Source organism: Pyxicephalus adspersus, chromosome 6 (assembly GCF_032062135.1).
Source record: "Pyxicephalus adspersus chromosome 6, UCB_Pads_2.0, whole genome shotgun sequence".
Lineage (NCBI taxonomy): Eukaryota > Metazoa > Chordata > Amphibia > Anura > Pyxicephalidae > Pyxicephalus > Pyxicephalus adspersus.
The window spans coordinates 13,597,367-13,612,598 of NC_092863.1; the positions used below are offsets into that span (position 1 = coordinate 13,597,367).

The window sequence follows — 15,232 nt, forward strand, 5'->3', positions numbered from 1 at the left end:
ATATATATATATATCACATGGACATAGTTATTAGTAGTAACCCCTGTAAGAATCTAGTAACTTCTCAGTACACAATACAGTAATTATAAAACAGCAAAAGTAATGCAGTAATACTATAGACACCCATAAGAATATAATCAGGAATATCCTTTAGCTACCTGCTAAGAGGTTATTGGGTATCTCGGGGGCCCACGTCCTTCCGAAGATAACCCCATAACAGCTTACCTAGGGAGACCCTCAGGAGACAAAGAGGACCAGCCCGCCAGAGAGAAGAGCAAGAGCAAGAGAGCAAGATTCTCCCAGTTCCCCTTTTTACATTCCAATTAGGTAACATTGGGACTCCTTGATTGGTTAGTGGGTGTGTTCGGTACGCTGACCATCAGTTGGCACACACCACACTAGATTGGGATTGGTTAATGGATGGACCTCCCAACTAAATTTGATATAAAAATCTCCAGCTGGAATCTATGTTTAGGGGTCTATAAATGTCCAGCTGGGTCATCACCCCAATCCAAGCCTCAGGCAATGGTAGCCTAAGTACAATGGTACTGATTTATATCACTCGCTATTCACTAAGGTCTCATCAGTCTAAGTATATCTGTACTCATAAACAAGTCTGATCCGTTTAACTCAATAGCTATAACGAATATGGCACATAATAGAACAATACTGGGAAGTTGCTCATAAACCATACTCAAACAATCAAAAAAAGTGTGAAGAACTGAAACACTCATTATGATTGGTAATATTTTCTTATTGTGGGGTAACTCTGATTACAGGTATGAGTAATGTAAGGGAAATCTTCTTAGATAAAGAAACAAAAAAAAAAATTATATCAGGTGTGAAAAAAAAAAAGTGAGGGGACCTTCTCAGATCATGGGAAAATATTAATAATAAGTACACCTATCCTCCCCCCCCTTGAGTAACTTCCAGTAAACACACCTCCCCCTTTGAGTAAATCCCCAAACAAAGGAATATGGTTCAGATATAAAATACAGAAAATAGAACTGTGTGCGTTTGTCAGAGACATTCTGATAACAACAATAGGGTAAAATTTCCAAAACATTAGCACACAGGAAAAAAAAAAGGAATATAGATTTAATACTTCCTTGACTTCCTTTCCTTTCTTAACCCATTTAACTTTTATTTTCAAGGAGCATTGAATCCATATTTTCAACCAAAAATTTAATGTCTGCCTTTTAAAAACGAACAATAAAAGTTCTGGAAAAGAATGGCCTTCCTTTCCTAAAGGCAGTGTCTATAAAAGACTAGTGATTTGTATGTTAATGAATCACTTAACAATGTGCAAGTCAGGTCAAATTTTTGAATTGTTTTCCAACCAGACTGCAATTATACATATGGAGGCTTCTCCTTAAAACACACCAAAAATTAAAATGAAATTAAAATATTAATAATAAAATAATATTAATTGATATTAATCAACATTATTTATATGATACCAACATATTATACAGTGCTGTGCATTAAGTAGCACTGTACATAAAATAGAGCAAAGCCAATTACTGTGTGTTTTATGGTCCTCTAGTTTTACCTGCCCGGGTCATACCGAGATTCCATCGTTGATCAGTATTTGTCCTAAAATACAAAACTTCCAAATTCATTAATAACATTGCACTCTCTGTGGGAGGTTCCCAACAGATTGGTCACTTATTCCTGACCCTCTAAAATTCATAGTTTCCCTGTACTCTCTTTTAAAAGCTCTGAACTCTTCTAGGAAACTATTTTAGTTGAGTTTTCATTTGGTCATTCTCAGCCTGAAAAGAATTGTTTTGTGCCTTTGAATATTTGAGAGAGACCCCTGGCTTGTGCTTATGAGGATGGTTCCCCCAACGTGGTGAATACACCTCAGTATCCCGTCTGTATGTTTTAAATGGACCTTGGTTTATCCTCTGTTCAGTACCATGGGACAAACAAATTCTGGCAATATGGCCGAATAGTCCACAAGCATAGCATCTTATCTTGTGAAAGGCACTAACACATTTACTTACCCCTGACACAGGTTTGGGCTGCGGAACTGGAATTTTCAGGGCCTTTGATGACTGCTTACAATACAAAGGACCTTTGTAGGTCACTGTCCTACTATACAACCAAGGCACACCAGTTTCCTTTGCATGTGGGGGTTGTACAACTCTCTCTTTGCCTGAAGATATTGAAGGACCTTCTATTTTATTAACAAACTGATCCTTCTCCAGAGGCAATGTTTTGTTCTCTCTTTCCATTTGCTGGTTACCCTTGGAAATGGCAGCGGCCTTACTGATGGACATGTCCTCTGCACAAGCTGCTGCAGTGTTTCTACCTTGGTCCAATTGATTAGAAATGGCAGCCCTTCCTTTCAGAAAAGTAATGGTTTGTATCAGCCGTGCCTCTCTCTCCTTGCACTTGGTGTGGTCAATGGGTTTGCCTAATTTCTGCGATTTGCTCTTGAGCAACTTTATAGGCACTAGTAAGGTGACCACACTCAGTCTCAGATTTCACCAATAACTGCTTGTATTTAATTAATTCACCTTGAGCAGATCTATATATTTTACCTTGCTCTTCATGAGAAGATCTGATCATCTCATTTAAGGTGGAAGTGGTTTTTAACTCATGAAGTAAATTTTGGTTGGCTGTTTCCATGTTTATTATTTTCTCCTTAGAACTTTGTACCAGGTCTTCTAATGTATAAATTCTGGCACTCATGGCCATGCAGGCTTCATACATACCTGCCATTGCTAGGCTTTTTAACTTTTTATTCTTTTTACAGGTTTTAGTTTGCTGGTCAAATAATTCCTGCACATATGGCCATGGAGACTCTTTAAATTTCGCATTTGAAGCAAAATTGATGCTTTTATGCTTAAGAGTGTAAGCTGACACAAACCTTCCCAAACTGGATAAGGATGCCATTTCCATTCATAAACAATCTTGAGGTGCAACAGACCATATCATTTATTTTCTTTTACAAATGTCATGTAATTTTTCATGCAACTTTCCTTTTGGTATATGCTTGCTGTGACACATTTCCCCAACTTTAGATTGCTGTGTTTTAGACTACTGGAGCTGAACATTTGCTGAGGTGCCACTATTTTACAACATGAGCTTGTTCCTACTAGTATGTTTACTAGTGATCATGTTTTAACATGTGGAAATGTGTGAATTACAGCAAAGCCAAGCTGTCACATGTTTTTTTTTTAATGCACCCTACCAGAGCAATGCAGCTTTTCTGTTTGTTGGGGTGAATTGGCTGCCCTAATGCAATGTTTGTGGATATTATGCAGCGCTGGATATGAACAGCAACACGCTAAAGGTATAGTTGAATCCCAAAATGTTCGTTACAATTGCAGTGCTTAGTAATATTAGTGCTTATACAAGTATGTTTGCTTTCTAAATACACAAACATTTACTTCGATACGATTTGCATTGTTTGTGTTAAATCTGAAACACAGAAAGCACGCCCTTTAAACCTGGTGCTAGTAGCTCCTTCCCTGTGGTACAGATATCAGTAAAAGAATATACAGCAATGTGTGTAAAGTACCCCGAGGGAATAAAAGCAGTGATTAGCTCCGCCAGGTCTCCTCTGCTGTGTTTACATTTATTGGTGGTGAGAGAGCTGTACTCACTGGCTTTGCCCATTATAACTAGCTCCGCAGAGAGTAGCAGGCAGACTCTGGGTGTGTAGTAGTCTGCTGAGATCTGATTAGACTCTTCCCCTGAATGAACAGGACCAGACAGGGAAGTAGAGTGGAGAGAGCCATAGGATGAGTTACACTTCTACCCTCCGGATCCAAATAAAGAACAAACAAGGGGCATCGGAGAATGACTGCGGAGAGCTACACCACATGGGTATGTACTAACATTAATGCCATCTTGTCGCACAGAATAATTTTGCAGCAGATTGCTGTAAAGCTTTACTTATTTAAATCTACCTTATTTCCAGAAACCTGCAAGCAAGCTGTTTTTCTCACAATGAAAAACCCTGCATGTTACATGAATTTATTTTATGTACTTAGAGACATTTTAAATACTAAAATATTAAACAAACAAACCAGAAGTAAACAAACTAAACAATGACTTCAGTAAGAAGAATAAAATGTAATAATGAGCTGAATTATACCAGAAAACTGATCAGTGTTGTCTGTACTTTCATGGACAGATTTTTAAAACTCCGACTCCTTCCTAGAAATCAGAAGCTATTGCGTGTAAATATATGTTTTATAAATTAGTACAAAGAAAAGCCGCATGATAACCCAATGCTGCCATCAATAAAGAACGGTCAAAAAGTGGATAGAGGTTGTTGATTGGTTGCTTTTGGTTATTGCACTTTTGAGTGATCTGCCTGTACATAACACTGTAGAGATTTGTTGCTTGGTATTGTTTTGGCAGTATGGGTCAGTAATTCTCACTACAAAGCATGAAAATATTTACCTTTCTCTCAGCATGAGGAATAGTTTGACTGATAAGTCAAAAATAGTTCTCAGTGGATGGTAGAGATAATAATTCAATGGACATCCTGGGGTATGTTTTAATGAACTCCTCATTTTTTATGGTGCATTGAATGCATTAAGGATTACTTGATCTATGAGGAGGGGTGACAAGGTTTTGTGATAAGTGTAATACTTCATAATGCAAATTTTCTGCATGGACTTTTGGGGAAATATGTGAACAAATATGCATAGTTTAAAAGCAGACAGGAGTGATGATACTGTATGTCAGTTTTACCTATCAACCCTATAACCATCACATTCCAGTCCTATGGTACAAGAATGAGAGTTAGAGGACTGATTTGCCAAGAGGGGACCTGTGTAGAGAGACCACTCCTTCAATGCTGAAAGTGAAGAAAGAAATGTACTGTCCAACTCAACAACTATTTGTTTTTGATGCACTTTGAATTTTATTTAGTGATTTTTAAACTTGGTAAATATATTAATCTCTTACTTCAATGGGGCTAATTTATTAAAGCTCTCCAAGGCTGGAGAGGATACACTTTCATCAGTGAAGCTGGGTGATCCAGTAAACCTGGAATGGATCTGATCCAGGACTGAAAATAATTGCTAACAAATACTAAATGAACTTTAAGAAATCAATTTCAGGTTTGCTGGATCACCCAGCTTCACTGATGAATGTGTATCCTCTGCAGCCTTTGAGAGCTTAAATAAATCGGCCCCACTCCATCCATTGTGGATTTGCAGCTTGGTTTTATACAGTAGCATCGGTCACCACAAAGTTAGGTGTTTGTCAATTCTTTAACATATTTTTTGTTAAGCCCGTCTAATTTTTGGGTTTCCTTAAGCGTCATTTCAGCTACTTCATGTTTACAATCTTGACAAGCTTGACATTCTTCTGGACCAGCTTCCTGATGGTGACATGAGTGGATAATACGTGCACAATGGGTGTCTGTCTGCACTGCTGTTTTATAGATTTCATGTGACGGGGTGACAACGTAGGAGAGGAATTCAAAGACGGAGGGAGAGTGCTGTTGCCCTATACCAGCAGAAGGCTAAACAAGGACCCCATGTCAGGATCATAAGGTTTTAGGTAATGATGGCTGCAGATTTCAAAAGACTGAAAATGACTTTTGAAATTGCATTGGTATGTTTAGGTAAAACGCTCTCATGCTCCCCCTCCCAGACACTGCAGCTCACAGTGGAATGGTTTCAGCAACCAACGCAGTGCTATTGATCCGGAAACCTGAAGGCAGGATGAATTGTGGACAGGTGCTGATTGACAAACTACGAGTTTGCAAATCGGCAGTGCTAATTCCCATTGCTATGCCCCCCATTACATTTTATCATCCCACTGTAGTACAAGCCGTTACAGATTACATTAAAGTGGCATCTAATGCATCAGATGGATTGTGATTAAATGAAGGCCTAAATATGGGGGGTAAAAGTGGAAACCTTTTCCAAATCGGCAGTGCTAATTCCCATTGCTATGCCCCCCATTACATTTTATCATCCCACTGTAGTACAAGCCGTTACAGATTACATTAAAGTGGCATCTAATGCATCAGATGGATTGTGATTAAATGAAGGCTTAAATATGGGGGGTAAAAGTGGAAACCTTTTCCAAAGCCCTGAAACCATCATGCAAGATTATTGAAGAACCCAAAAAACGACCCATCAATAGCTTTTTTTCCTTGGGGAAGTAGGACACTTAAACAGTTACATTCCAGCTGTGGATTCAGCCTGCAAAAATTGCTAAATTCCTCACTTTCCTGTTGATCATGTCCATCTAAGCTTAATCATTTGCTAGTCATTTATCACAGAACTTTGATACACAATCACAGCTGGCAGCTACACAGAACAAAATTATCCAGGGCAAAATCCATGTGTGGAATTGTATAATTCTGCCAGCCCGGGTCTATCCTGAAGTCACACCATATGACTGATTGCTTGGGAAATTGTTGTCAATAGACATAAGAAAGATTAGGTCCCATCCAGCTACCGACAGGTGGGGTCCTGGGGGTGGCATACAGGGAAATGTATCTGCTTGGTTAAGTATTTGTGTTTTTGTAACTATTCATTGTTTTAAGGGACAGTCATTCTTTTGGAACCAAATCCCTCTTTCCTCATCCATTGTCCCTGAATGTGGTGGATCCTAAAGCACAATTATTTCTTTCTATAAAATAGATGGGTCATTTGGCTGTGTGGTGTACCCTTCTAGATATTTATCTCTCTTCTGTCCCATAGAGCTGTGCTCTTGTGGAAGATTCACCTACATTTTTCTCCTACAAATCTGTCCGCTTTCTACCAACCCCCCTTATTAATATCCCCTATTTTTCCATTATCTTTGTATTTTGCCCCAACTGTCAAGTGCCCTGCTATTGTGAACCAAGTTAGTGAGGCCAAGGAGAGAGAACCTGTATTCCTGTTTTTCATGATAGATCAAAATAATGAACTTCTCTGCACTTTTAGGCCAATGACAATGGCCACTGAGAAAAATAAAGTTCCAGAATCATGGACATGCACTGTTGCTTAAAGTTGTTTAACGGTCATAATTGTTCCTTTGTATTAATAAAAATATATTGAAAAGAAGTAAATGGCATCCCCTCCTCCCTCTCCCAATAGGCAACTGCTCCTAGGAGTCTTTTTAATGTTGACCTCTCCGCTCTGTGTAAATGTCCCACATGCCTGAGAAATCAGTTAAGTAAAACAGAAGAAGACTATCTCGTAAAAAGCAGACTCTCCTTTGTCTGACATTGCTGTGTAATTATGGACCTTCCTGCTGCAGGGTGACATTCCTCAGGGTTGATCAGAGAAAACACATTGTTACTTCTATGATCATGTGTGTAATCTTAATCAACAGAGTTAATCTTGTATACTGTTCATACTGACATCTTGGTAAAATGAATAAGTACTCTTTCCTTTGAGGTCTGCCCTTACAACTTCCAAGGATTTAATAATGTTTTCAAGTATATGGAACAAAAAAGCATGGTTGGCTATTTGTATCACTTTATTCTGTCCCAGGCTTCCTCGTAGCTGTAGGGGACAGTCCCCTGAAGCCCCTGAAGGTTTCCTTTTAGGTGCTTGACCAATCTACTGAAGCTCTCTGCCATTCCATCAGTCATAGACACTGGGCCTGATTTATTAATGCTCTCCAAGGCTGGAGATGATACCTTCATCAGTGAAACAAAGCAAACCTTTTTGGATTTCTTCATTGGATGGATTTTTTCAAAGTTATTTGCTAGCAAATGTTTTGAATCCTGGACCAGATCCATTCCAGGTTTGCTGGATCACCCAGATCCACTGATAAGTGTATCCTCTCCAGCCTTGGAGAGCTTTAATAAATCAAGCGGATTGTGTTCAGTACAGGGCCACAACTTGGACTGTCCTAGAGAAGAGGACTGCTAAAAAGAAACCTGCAAAATATTTCCCTTTAAATCAACATCTAAACGATCCATTCCGTAAAATGGCTTATGATCTTTTTGTGTCGCTTTAACTGCAAAGTATTAATGTTTTACTGAATTATGCTAATATATATCCTTAGGGGACTGTTTTGTAGTTAGAAATCGTTTCTATGCATTGCTATTCAACAAGTGATTTGCAAATCTCAGCAGAGCACTCAACGTTAGATTAATTCATGAATTACAAGAATTGGTGTCAGGAAATAGTTTCCCATAGTTCCCATCTAGAAAGGCTCATAACATTTTAACTTGTTTATTTACAATTAATGGACCGGTTCTTGACCGGACCGGTAATGGAAGTCCCACGTCCCAATAATGGGCTCTACAAAGAGCAGGATGGAAGTAGTTGTCGTCATTTTACACTTAGAGCGGGGACATTGTTCAAAGGAGGATTTCTTTGTACTTCCTGGATTGTCAACCATTAACAGGATGGCATACTCCTCCATCATCTATATACTGGGCATTGTTGTGTCATTCTGCAGTCCATTAGGGTTAAGTGCATTTATGCACCCTTTGGACTGCATTGATTCAAATGTAGTTTTTACTACACATCTGTACATATTTTTTTTTCAGATTGTTCTTCAATGTTTACATTAAACCAAGCCTGGTCCTGTTCCAGTAGCTCTTACAGTTGATCTAATATATTATTATTTACCTCTTTATGGTACTTACTGTGTAAACCAAGCGTGGCCTCCAGCAATTTGCTGTGTAATGTCTTACACAACAGTAATATTGTAATTTTAAGTTGTGGATCATGTGATAAAATTTTGAGGTACCAAAAAAGTCCCCAGAAATATAGATGGTGTATAGTTTATCCTTGCTTTGTATACCTAAATTTGCCTCCAATCTTACCCCTCGGTACCTCACTCATTTCCAGATGAGGTCTGAGGACAAAAGAGTTTTTAGACCACCATCAACCACCATCCCCCTATAACATGTAAACTATGTTGTAGGGAATACCTTTCATCTCTGCCCAATCAGTATCTGCAATGCCAGAATCAAAACTGGCTTTGATGCCAGCGGCTGCACTTGAGGACCTCCGTATCTAATATTCTTACAATCTTAGCTGGAAAATATGGGAATCTTGAAATTGAGTGATGCTATTTACCCAGAATAAATACATGCCCTCAAAATTTGCCTGAGGGTTTTTTTTTTCTGCAAAATGAGTAACTGGTAATTGTGGTTGCCAACTACAGAATGCAGTACTCAATGCTATATAAATAGTTTGTTAATGTATGTATAATGTATTATCTTACTGATCATAGCTTATCTTTTTGATCCGTTTGCTGTGTGTACATGCTACAAAGTTGTTACAGTAAGTATTATTCAAATTCTGTCATACTGTTAGTTGGAGGATACCAAGAATTCAAAATATTGTTTTACATTTTCCAGGGAAGGCCAAGATGGTTTTACCTGAAGAATCACACCATGGAATGCAGTGCCCTGCCAATCTCCCAACCAACAACAAAACTGAGAAAGGTAATGCTAGCTCTTGTGGGATTAGTATAGGGGTGAGTGCCATGCTGGGGAAATGTAACTGTTATTGTATCCGTGCATGATTCAGAAAAAATATTCAACATGCAGATAACTAATCATTTTTGGATGACTATGAACATGTCCTTAAATGTTCAGTTGACCCTCATCATTTCTAAAGTCCCTTGTTTAAAGTGGCCCTGTTATTTGCCAAAAAAAAATAATGAACATGTTTCCTGCAGTAAAGTTAGATTTTCTTTGCTTTCTTTGAGCTCTGGGTCCTGGGTTACCTGAAATTTGTGTTCTCTATATTTCTTGGAGTAAATTGGTCTTGGAGTGTATGTATGTGATAGGAACCCTAATATGCGAGTTCCCTCACAGACAAATGTGATTTAGTTTTATGTACTCTGTAAAGTTATTGTGCAATATACTGTGACAGTATAAATACAGCTAAAAATCAATAAACATTACTGGCATGTTTTGTTCTTAGTTGTGTATTTATGATTGTTTTGCAGTTGACCTGAATGTGACCGGAGACACGGCAGCTAATCTTCGAGTAGTGAAGACATCGGATAGATACCTAACAGTTTTTTTTGAGCTGAGTCCGCACAGTGGAGGAGGACTATGTGTACGCAGAGTGGATTCCCCTGTGCCTATACTCAGTAATGCCTCCAATGGTAAGCCTACGCTTAAAGCCATACGATTAAACTGATTACTTTTTTTTATGACTTGGGAAAGGCTTTCCTTTCAGCTTCGAGTCAAACTAGAACCTTCAGGTACTTTGAACTGTAGAAAACAGAACTAAACTCGTGTTACTCACCTGTCCCCATTTCCTCGCAGGGCACCACCATCTTTATTCTTCTCTACCTGCAGATGATTTTCAGCCATCTTGATTGACTGGGCTGAGAGTTCATTAATGAGAGTTTCCCCTAGCATACGCAGGGGAAGCTGGGATTGCTAGGTATCCTTGCAATGACGATCCACATGCTCAGCACTTTTGATAGATATTCCACGTGATCAGGCAGTTAGGAGGGTTTATTGCAGAAAGGACATGGTCTTCCCCTTTTTGCAAACGTCCTGTCTGATCGTAGATTCTTAAACTAATTTAGGGTCAATTTAAAGCTGAACTCCTGGTGGTGGTTTTTGTGCTTTTTTTAAAAACAAAGTGAGACTGTAACTGGTCAATAAATACTAATATTCTTCTTTCAGGTTTATATGACCATTTATGTAGTAACAAGAACTCATTAAATTCCTGCACAGAACAAGTTTGTCAGAAACCCTTTTTCCTAAGTTATACATGCAGTGACCTCGCCTGTTTGCTCATGTTACAGATTCTTTACTTGTTTTAAAAAGCAGGCAGTATTACTCCTCTGCACTCACACTTCAAGAATATTTGCCCCGAGGAAATGAGTTCTTTAGTCTATGACTGAAAGCAAAAGCATTTTTTTTAGGAAATACACTAGTGTCCAGTGATTAGTGATTTTTACAGCTGGGAATTATTGGTTCAGTAATCCTGGGAGGTTCAGGACCTGACCTTTTTTAATTTGTACTTTTTTTCAGCCAACAAGAGGCAAGTTAGAAAAGGACCTCTTCCTGCGTTGCTTGAGTTTTGTCCACCTGATAGCAGCCACCAGACCCCGGAGACTGAAGGGGTTAACACCTCATCTGTTGTAGGTAAGATTTTTTTTTTGTTTTGTTTTATCTATTTGTACACAAACACTTTTTCTACCACTGTATTTTGTCACGGGTAATGAGTCATACAGAAAGGTGTATAGTTAAATCAAGGCCCAATACCTGAAGGTCAGAATGAATGAATGAAACAATTTGAACTTGTAGTTTTTAAAGAACAGTGCTGCTCTGGCAATGCCAGAACAAGAAAAACATCCATTCAAACAGATTTTCTAACCTGTTACAGCGAACAATTGTCCAGTTGTTGTTCAGTGGACTGACCTCAAAATCTAAGGTGTCCACTAAAAGAAATATTGTTTATGGAATTTAAATTTAGCTGTTTAAGAATTCAGCTATATTTATGTAATGCTTTATTTGCAAAAGTTTTTCAATCTCTATCCATACAGTCTTGGGGAAAAAGCAGATTTTATTGGGGCAGTAAATAGACAGCTTGCTGTGAAGGTGCCTGATGCAAAGTCAAATCTAGATGCATGCAAAAAAAAATCTTTTATCAATGATTATTAAATGATGTGCATATTATATGTGCTTAAAAAGTTCAGAATGTTTTTAACTATAATATTGATGCACTGTGTATGGCATAGATACAATTTATTAGCTGATCCTGTCTGCTAGTTACCCAGCATACTTTAAAATTCTATAGCTGCTGACTTAACTTGTAGAGGAAGTGACAATTTCCTATTCAACCTTACAGACAGGGAGATAAAGTCTCCTTATTGGGAGAAGAAGGAAAGGGAGGGGAAGAGAGCATCACCCTTTGTACCGGCATCACCCCACAAGAAGAGCAGCATCTGTCCGTCACAGTCAGCATCCTCCGACTTCAAGGCCAGCTACAACAGCCCTACACAAGGTAAGAGCACAGTGCACTAGTGTATAGTAAGATCAGAAAAGCAGCTGGAAATATTACTAAAGTACACTTAATTTTGACAGCTCCTTTTTTTTTTTTTTTTTCAATATGTTTATTAGTTAGATAACATGCAATTACAACTGAAAAACTGGCAATGTTCTGTACATATTTTTAAACTAGTAGTGGACAACTCTCTTGATTTTGAGCGCAGCCCCAGACATTTGCAGAGAGCTGCACATAGGGTCGTAATTGGTAATGCCACAAAAAGCTGCAAAGGCTGTAGATCGTAACCAGGAGGTGGTTAAAAACTACAAGAGCTTGTCAGAGACTGCACAGACCCTAACTAAAATGACCATATGACGCTGCAGACACTGCAAATGTAACTTGTTGTTGGAGAAAGGAGATAAAGACTGGTGGCGTGTTACAAGGAATTTCTAGAGATCACTGCTATTATTAAAACATCTAAATTTATCTGTGTTCAATCTTTCCCTACAGATAAGCTATCCTAGTGTGAAAACATTAAGGCTGGGACTACAGACGTTTTCCCCAGCGTTTTACCAATCGGGGCATTTTTCCACATTTATAAACACATGACACAGATCTGCTAGGGCTGCCGGAGCAATCAAGAAAGTGGAGCTGTAAGGAGAGAAGAGCAGAGCTCCGCTGAATACTCCGCTAAGACCACTGGAGCAACTGCAGAGCTCTGCTCTCCTGACAGCGCCACTCTCCTGATTGCTTCCGCAGCCCTATCGGAGCTGTGCCATGTGTTCTTGGATGCTGTGCTCTCCTGACAGATTGACTCAAGCATCATGAGAGTTTCCCTTTTCTCAGCCAATCAATGAACACATACCACAGCTCTGCTAGGGCTAATAGAGCAATCAGGAGAGCCGAGCTGTCAGCAGAGCAGACCTCCCCTGATTGCCCCGCTAAGGCTGCGGGAGCAATTGGCAGAGCTTTGCTCTGCTCTGCTGACAACTCTGCTCTCATAGAACAATGAGCCTTAGCCCTAGCAGAGCTGTGGCATTTGTTCTTGGATCCTAAACACAGTTAACAAAAAACACAAACACATGTAATAAAATATTTTAACATTAACATCTCATCCAACTTATAGTTATATTTTAACCCTTTCAGGGATTGAATAAAGGATTTTTTGTACCCCTGTACTCCTCCGAAGGGGTTAAATTTAACTCATTAACTTTTTTTTTTTTTTTTTTTTTTTTTTTCCTTAGTGTTTCAAATGCAAGTGTTAAAATGCCTGTAAAGTGCATAAAAACGCATATAAAAGTGGTAGGAATGTTTACATGCGTTTTTAAAACCATCCGTGTAGACAAAGCCTAAGCCAGTACCTTCATGTTTGTGATTGCTAGGACACTCTGGTTTTTAAGGGCATGCACATCTAAATGCTCTCTATTGGCTATGCATACCCTGTACTATTGATCCTAGACATCAGAAAAAAATAACAATATAACGTAACAAGAAAAGGCATAAATTGTTTACATGGCATATGAAAGCAGTGTAAGATTATGCAATAAACAGTTGTAGTTCCAAAGAACATTTTAGATCATATATTGGTTGTACAAAACACTCTGTTGTGTATTTCATATGGAGATGGTATTCCCACATTCTAGCCCTGTAATCTATTTTGTCAATAAACATTAATTCTTCCTGGGGCTGAAAGTCACCCATGTGGCTTTATATGAATATGTTTTCATTTCATTAAAGAATATTTATTTTCCTGGGAACTAATTGTAATTTCCAAACTGTCCCCACCCTAAACTTAGAACAATAAACACTTTTTGTAATATATCAAGGTAATGATTAGATTGTGTGGTTTATCACTTGTATAACAATTTATTATCTGTGCAGGTTTCAAGCAAATATAAATAATTTTATGGGTAATTTTGGGGTTGGTTGGCATGCTATTAAAGTGGGCCATTTGTTAATTTTTACCAGTATTTTTAACTAAGAAGGGAGATGAAGCCTCTTGACAAGAACAAGTCTCCACTCTTTTGGCTCATTACAAAATCTCAATCTCTGTAAATCAACTTGAGTACTACCAAAACTAATATGAAGTTCCACCTAATCTAGCTAATCAGTTTGCATCCCATCAGACAGGCTTGTATACTATATAAGCCTTGCTAGATCCAAAGGAATCTGTACAAGCAAGCACAGTGCTCAACCCAGGAATTTTTTGGAGCCGGGTGGAAAGAAATTGTAGGCGGATGGCATCCCCTGTATTGTGACATAACTCTTCAGTAGCCACATAAAAACAGCCGGGTGGTTACTGAAAAGTGCCGGGTGGTGCACCCAGCTAAAAGGGGCTGGGGAGAACACTGAAGAAGGTTTGTCACCAGAACTGAAATAACTTTGGATTTCCCCTATTTTTAGTCCCAATAAGTGTTCTCCATTTTTCTGGGTTTATTGACACCCAGCTTCAATCAACTATTAAGACTAATTACAGTGTGGGATCGTATGGTTTTATTGATCCACCTCCACACTATGCCACTGCCATGGTGTCCTTCACTCTGTGTGATGATGCAGAGTGGTGTTGATGTAATTTTATCTCCCTTTATCATTAAGGACACCATTACCATGTGAGGGACTTACCCCGGAAGTTTAGGGGCGTTGAGCTTTAATTGAACCTCTATATATGCCCAGCAACTTGGTATGCAAAAATATTTTGGGAAATATATTTTTTGAAAATTACTTTTTCCACACTGTGCACAGTTATCTTGGATAAGTCATGTTCAAAATAATTTCTCTGCCTTGTGCACTTTGTCCCCATTCTGATATTGTGGTTAATAAACGTTAATGTTATAAATGTCAGCCCTGCTTAAAAGGCGTGAACACAGAATAAATTTGTACTGTGCTCTTCTGACCATTAGTCTTTATTGCTGTTGTTTCCTGAGATGTGAGTTACATATTTTGTATGTCTAGATTGACTATATAGATATTTTGTGAATAGGCTGGCTGTACTAATTTGTTCAGCAGAGTGTGTGTGTGTGTGTATACAGTAGGTATAATCATGGGCTTTTTATAAATGAAATGGGAAGTAAATTTAGTTGTGTTTTCAGAACTGTTTTGAGTTTGTGATTTATGGAGTAAGTATTTTCCAACTTGAACGACTGACATCCTGTCCAAAAATGTAATCTAATCAAGGAAATATCCAGTTAGGTTCTTAAATATTTGGGAAAACAACTTTTTTTTCTATTTTTGGTTTTGTACATTACCACAATTAATTTTAAATGAAACAACTTAGATGCAGTTGACTTGCAGACTTCCAGCTTTAATTCAGTGGGTTGAACAAAAAGTTTGCATAAAAATGT

At 38.4% G+C, this 15,232-nt stretch overlaps 1 protein-coding gene across 2 annotated transcripts in view; it reads left to right on the top strand.

Annotated features, from left to right (window-relative positions):
- The window catches only part of LOC140333167 (myosin light chain kinase, smooth muscle-like), a 41,440-nt gene that overhangs the window by 7,034 nt on the left and 19,174 nt on the right, over window positions 1–15,232 (top strand). The window contains exons 1-5 of one of the 2 annotated variants that reach the window (XM_072414656.1): window positions 3,602–3,840; window positions 9,293–9,379; window positions 9,889–10,050; window positions 10,934–11,047; window positions 11,754–11,909. In XM_072414656.1, coding sequence (XP_072270757.1) covers window positions 3,756–3,840; window positions 9,293–9,379; window positions 9,889–10,050; window positions 10,934–11,047; window positions 11,754–11,909 — 604 coding nt within the window. In that variant the 5' untranslated portion in view covers window positions 3,602–3,755. Of the gene's footprint in view, window positions 1–3,601; window positions 3,841–9,292; window positions 9,380–9,888; window positions 10,051–10,933; window positions 11,048–11,753; window positions 11,910–15,232 lie in introns of those variants that run through there. The other variant, XM_072414655.1, reaches the window with a different exon arrangement.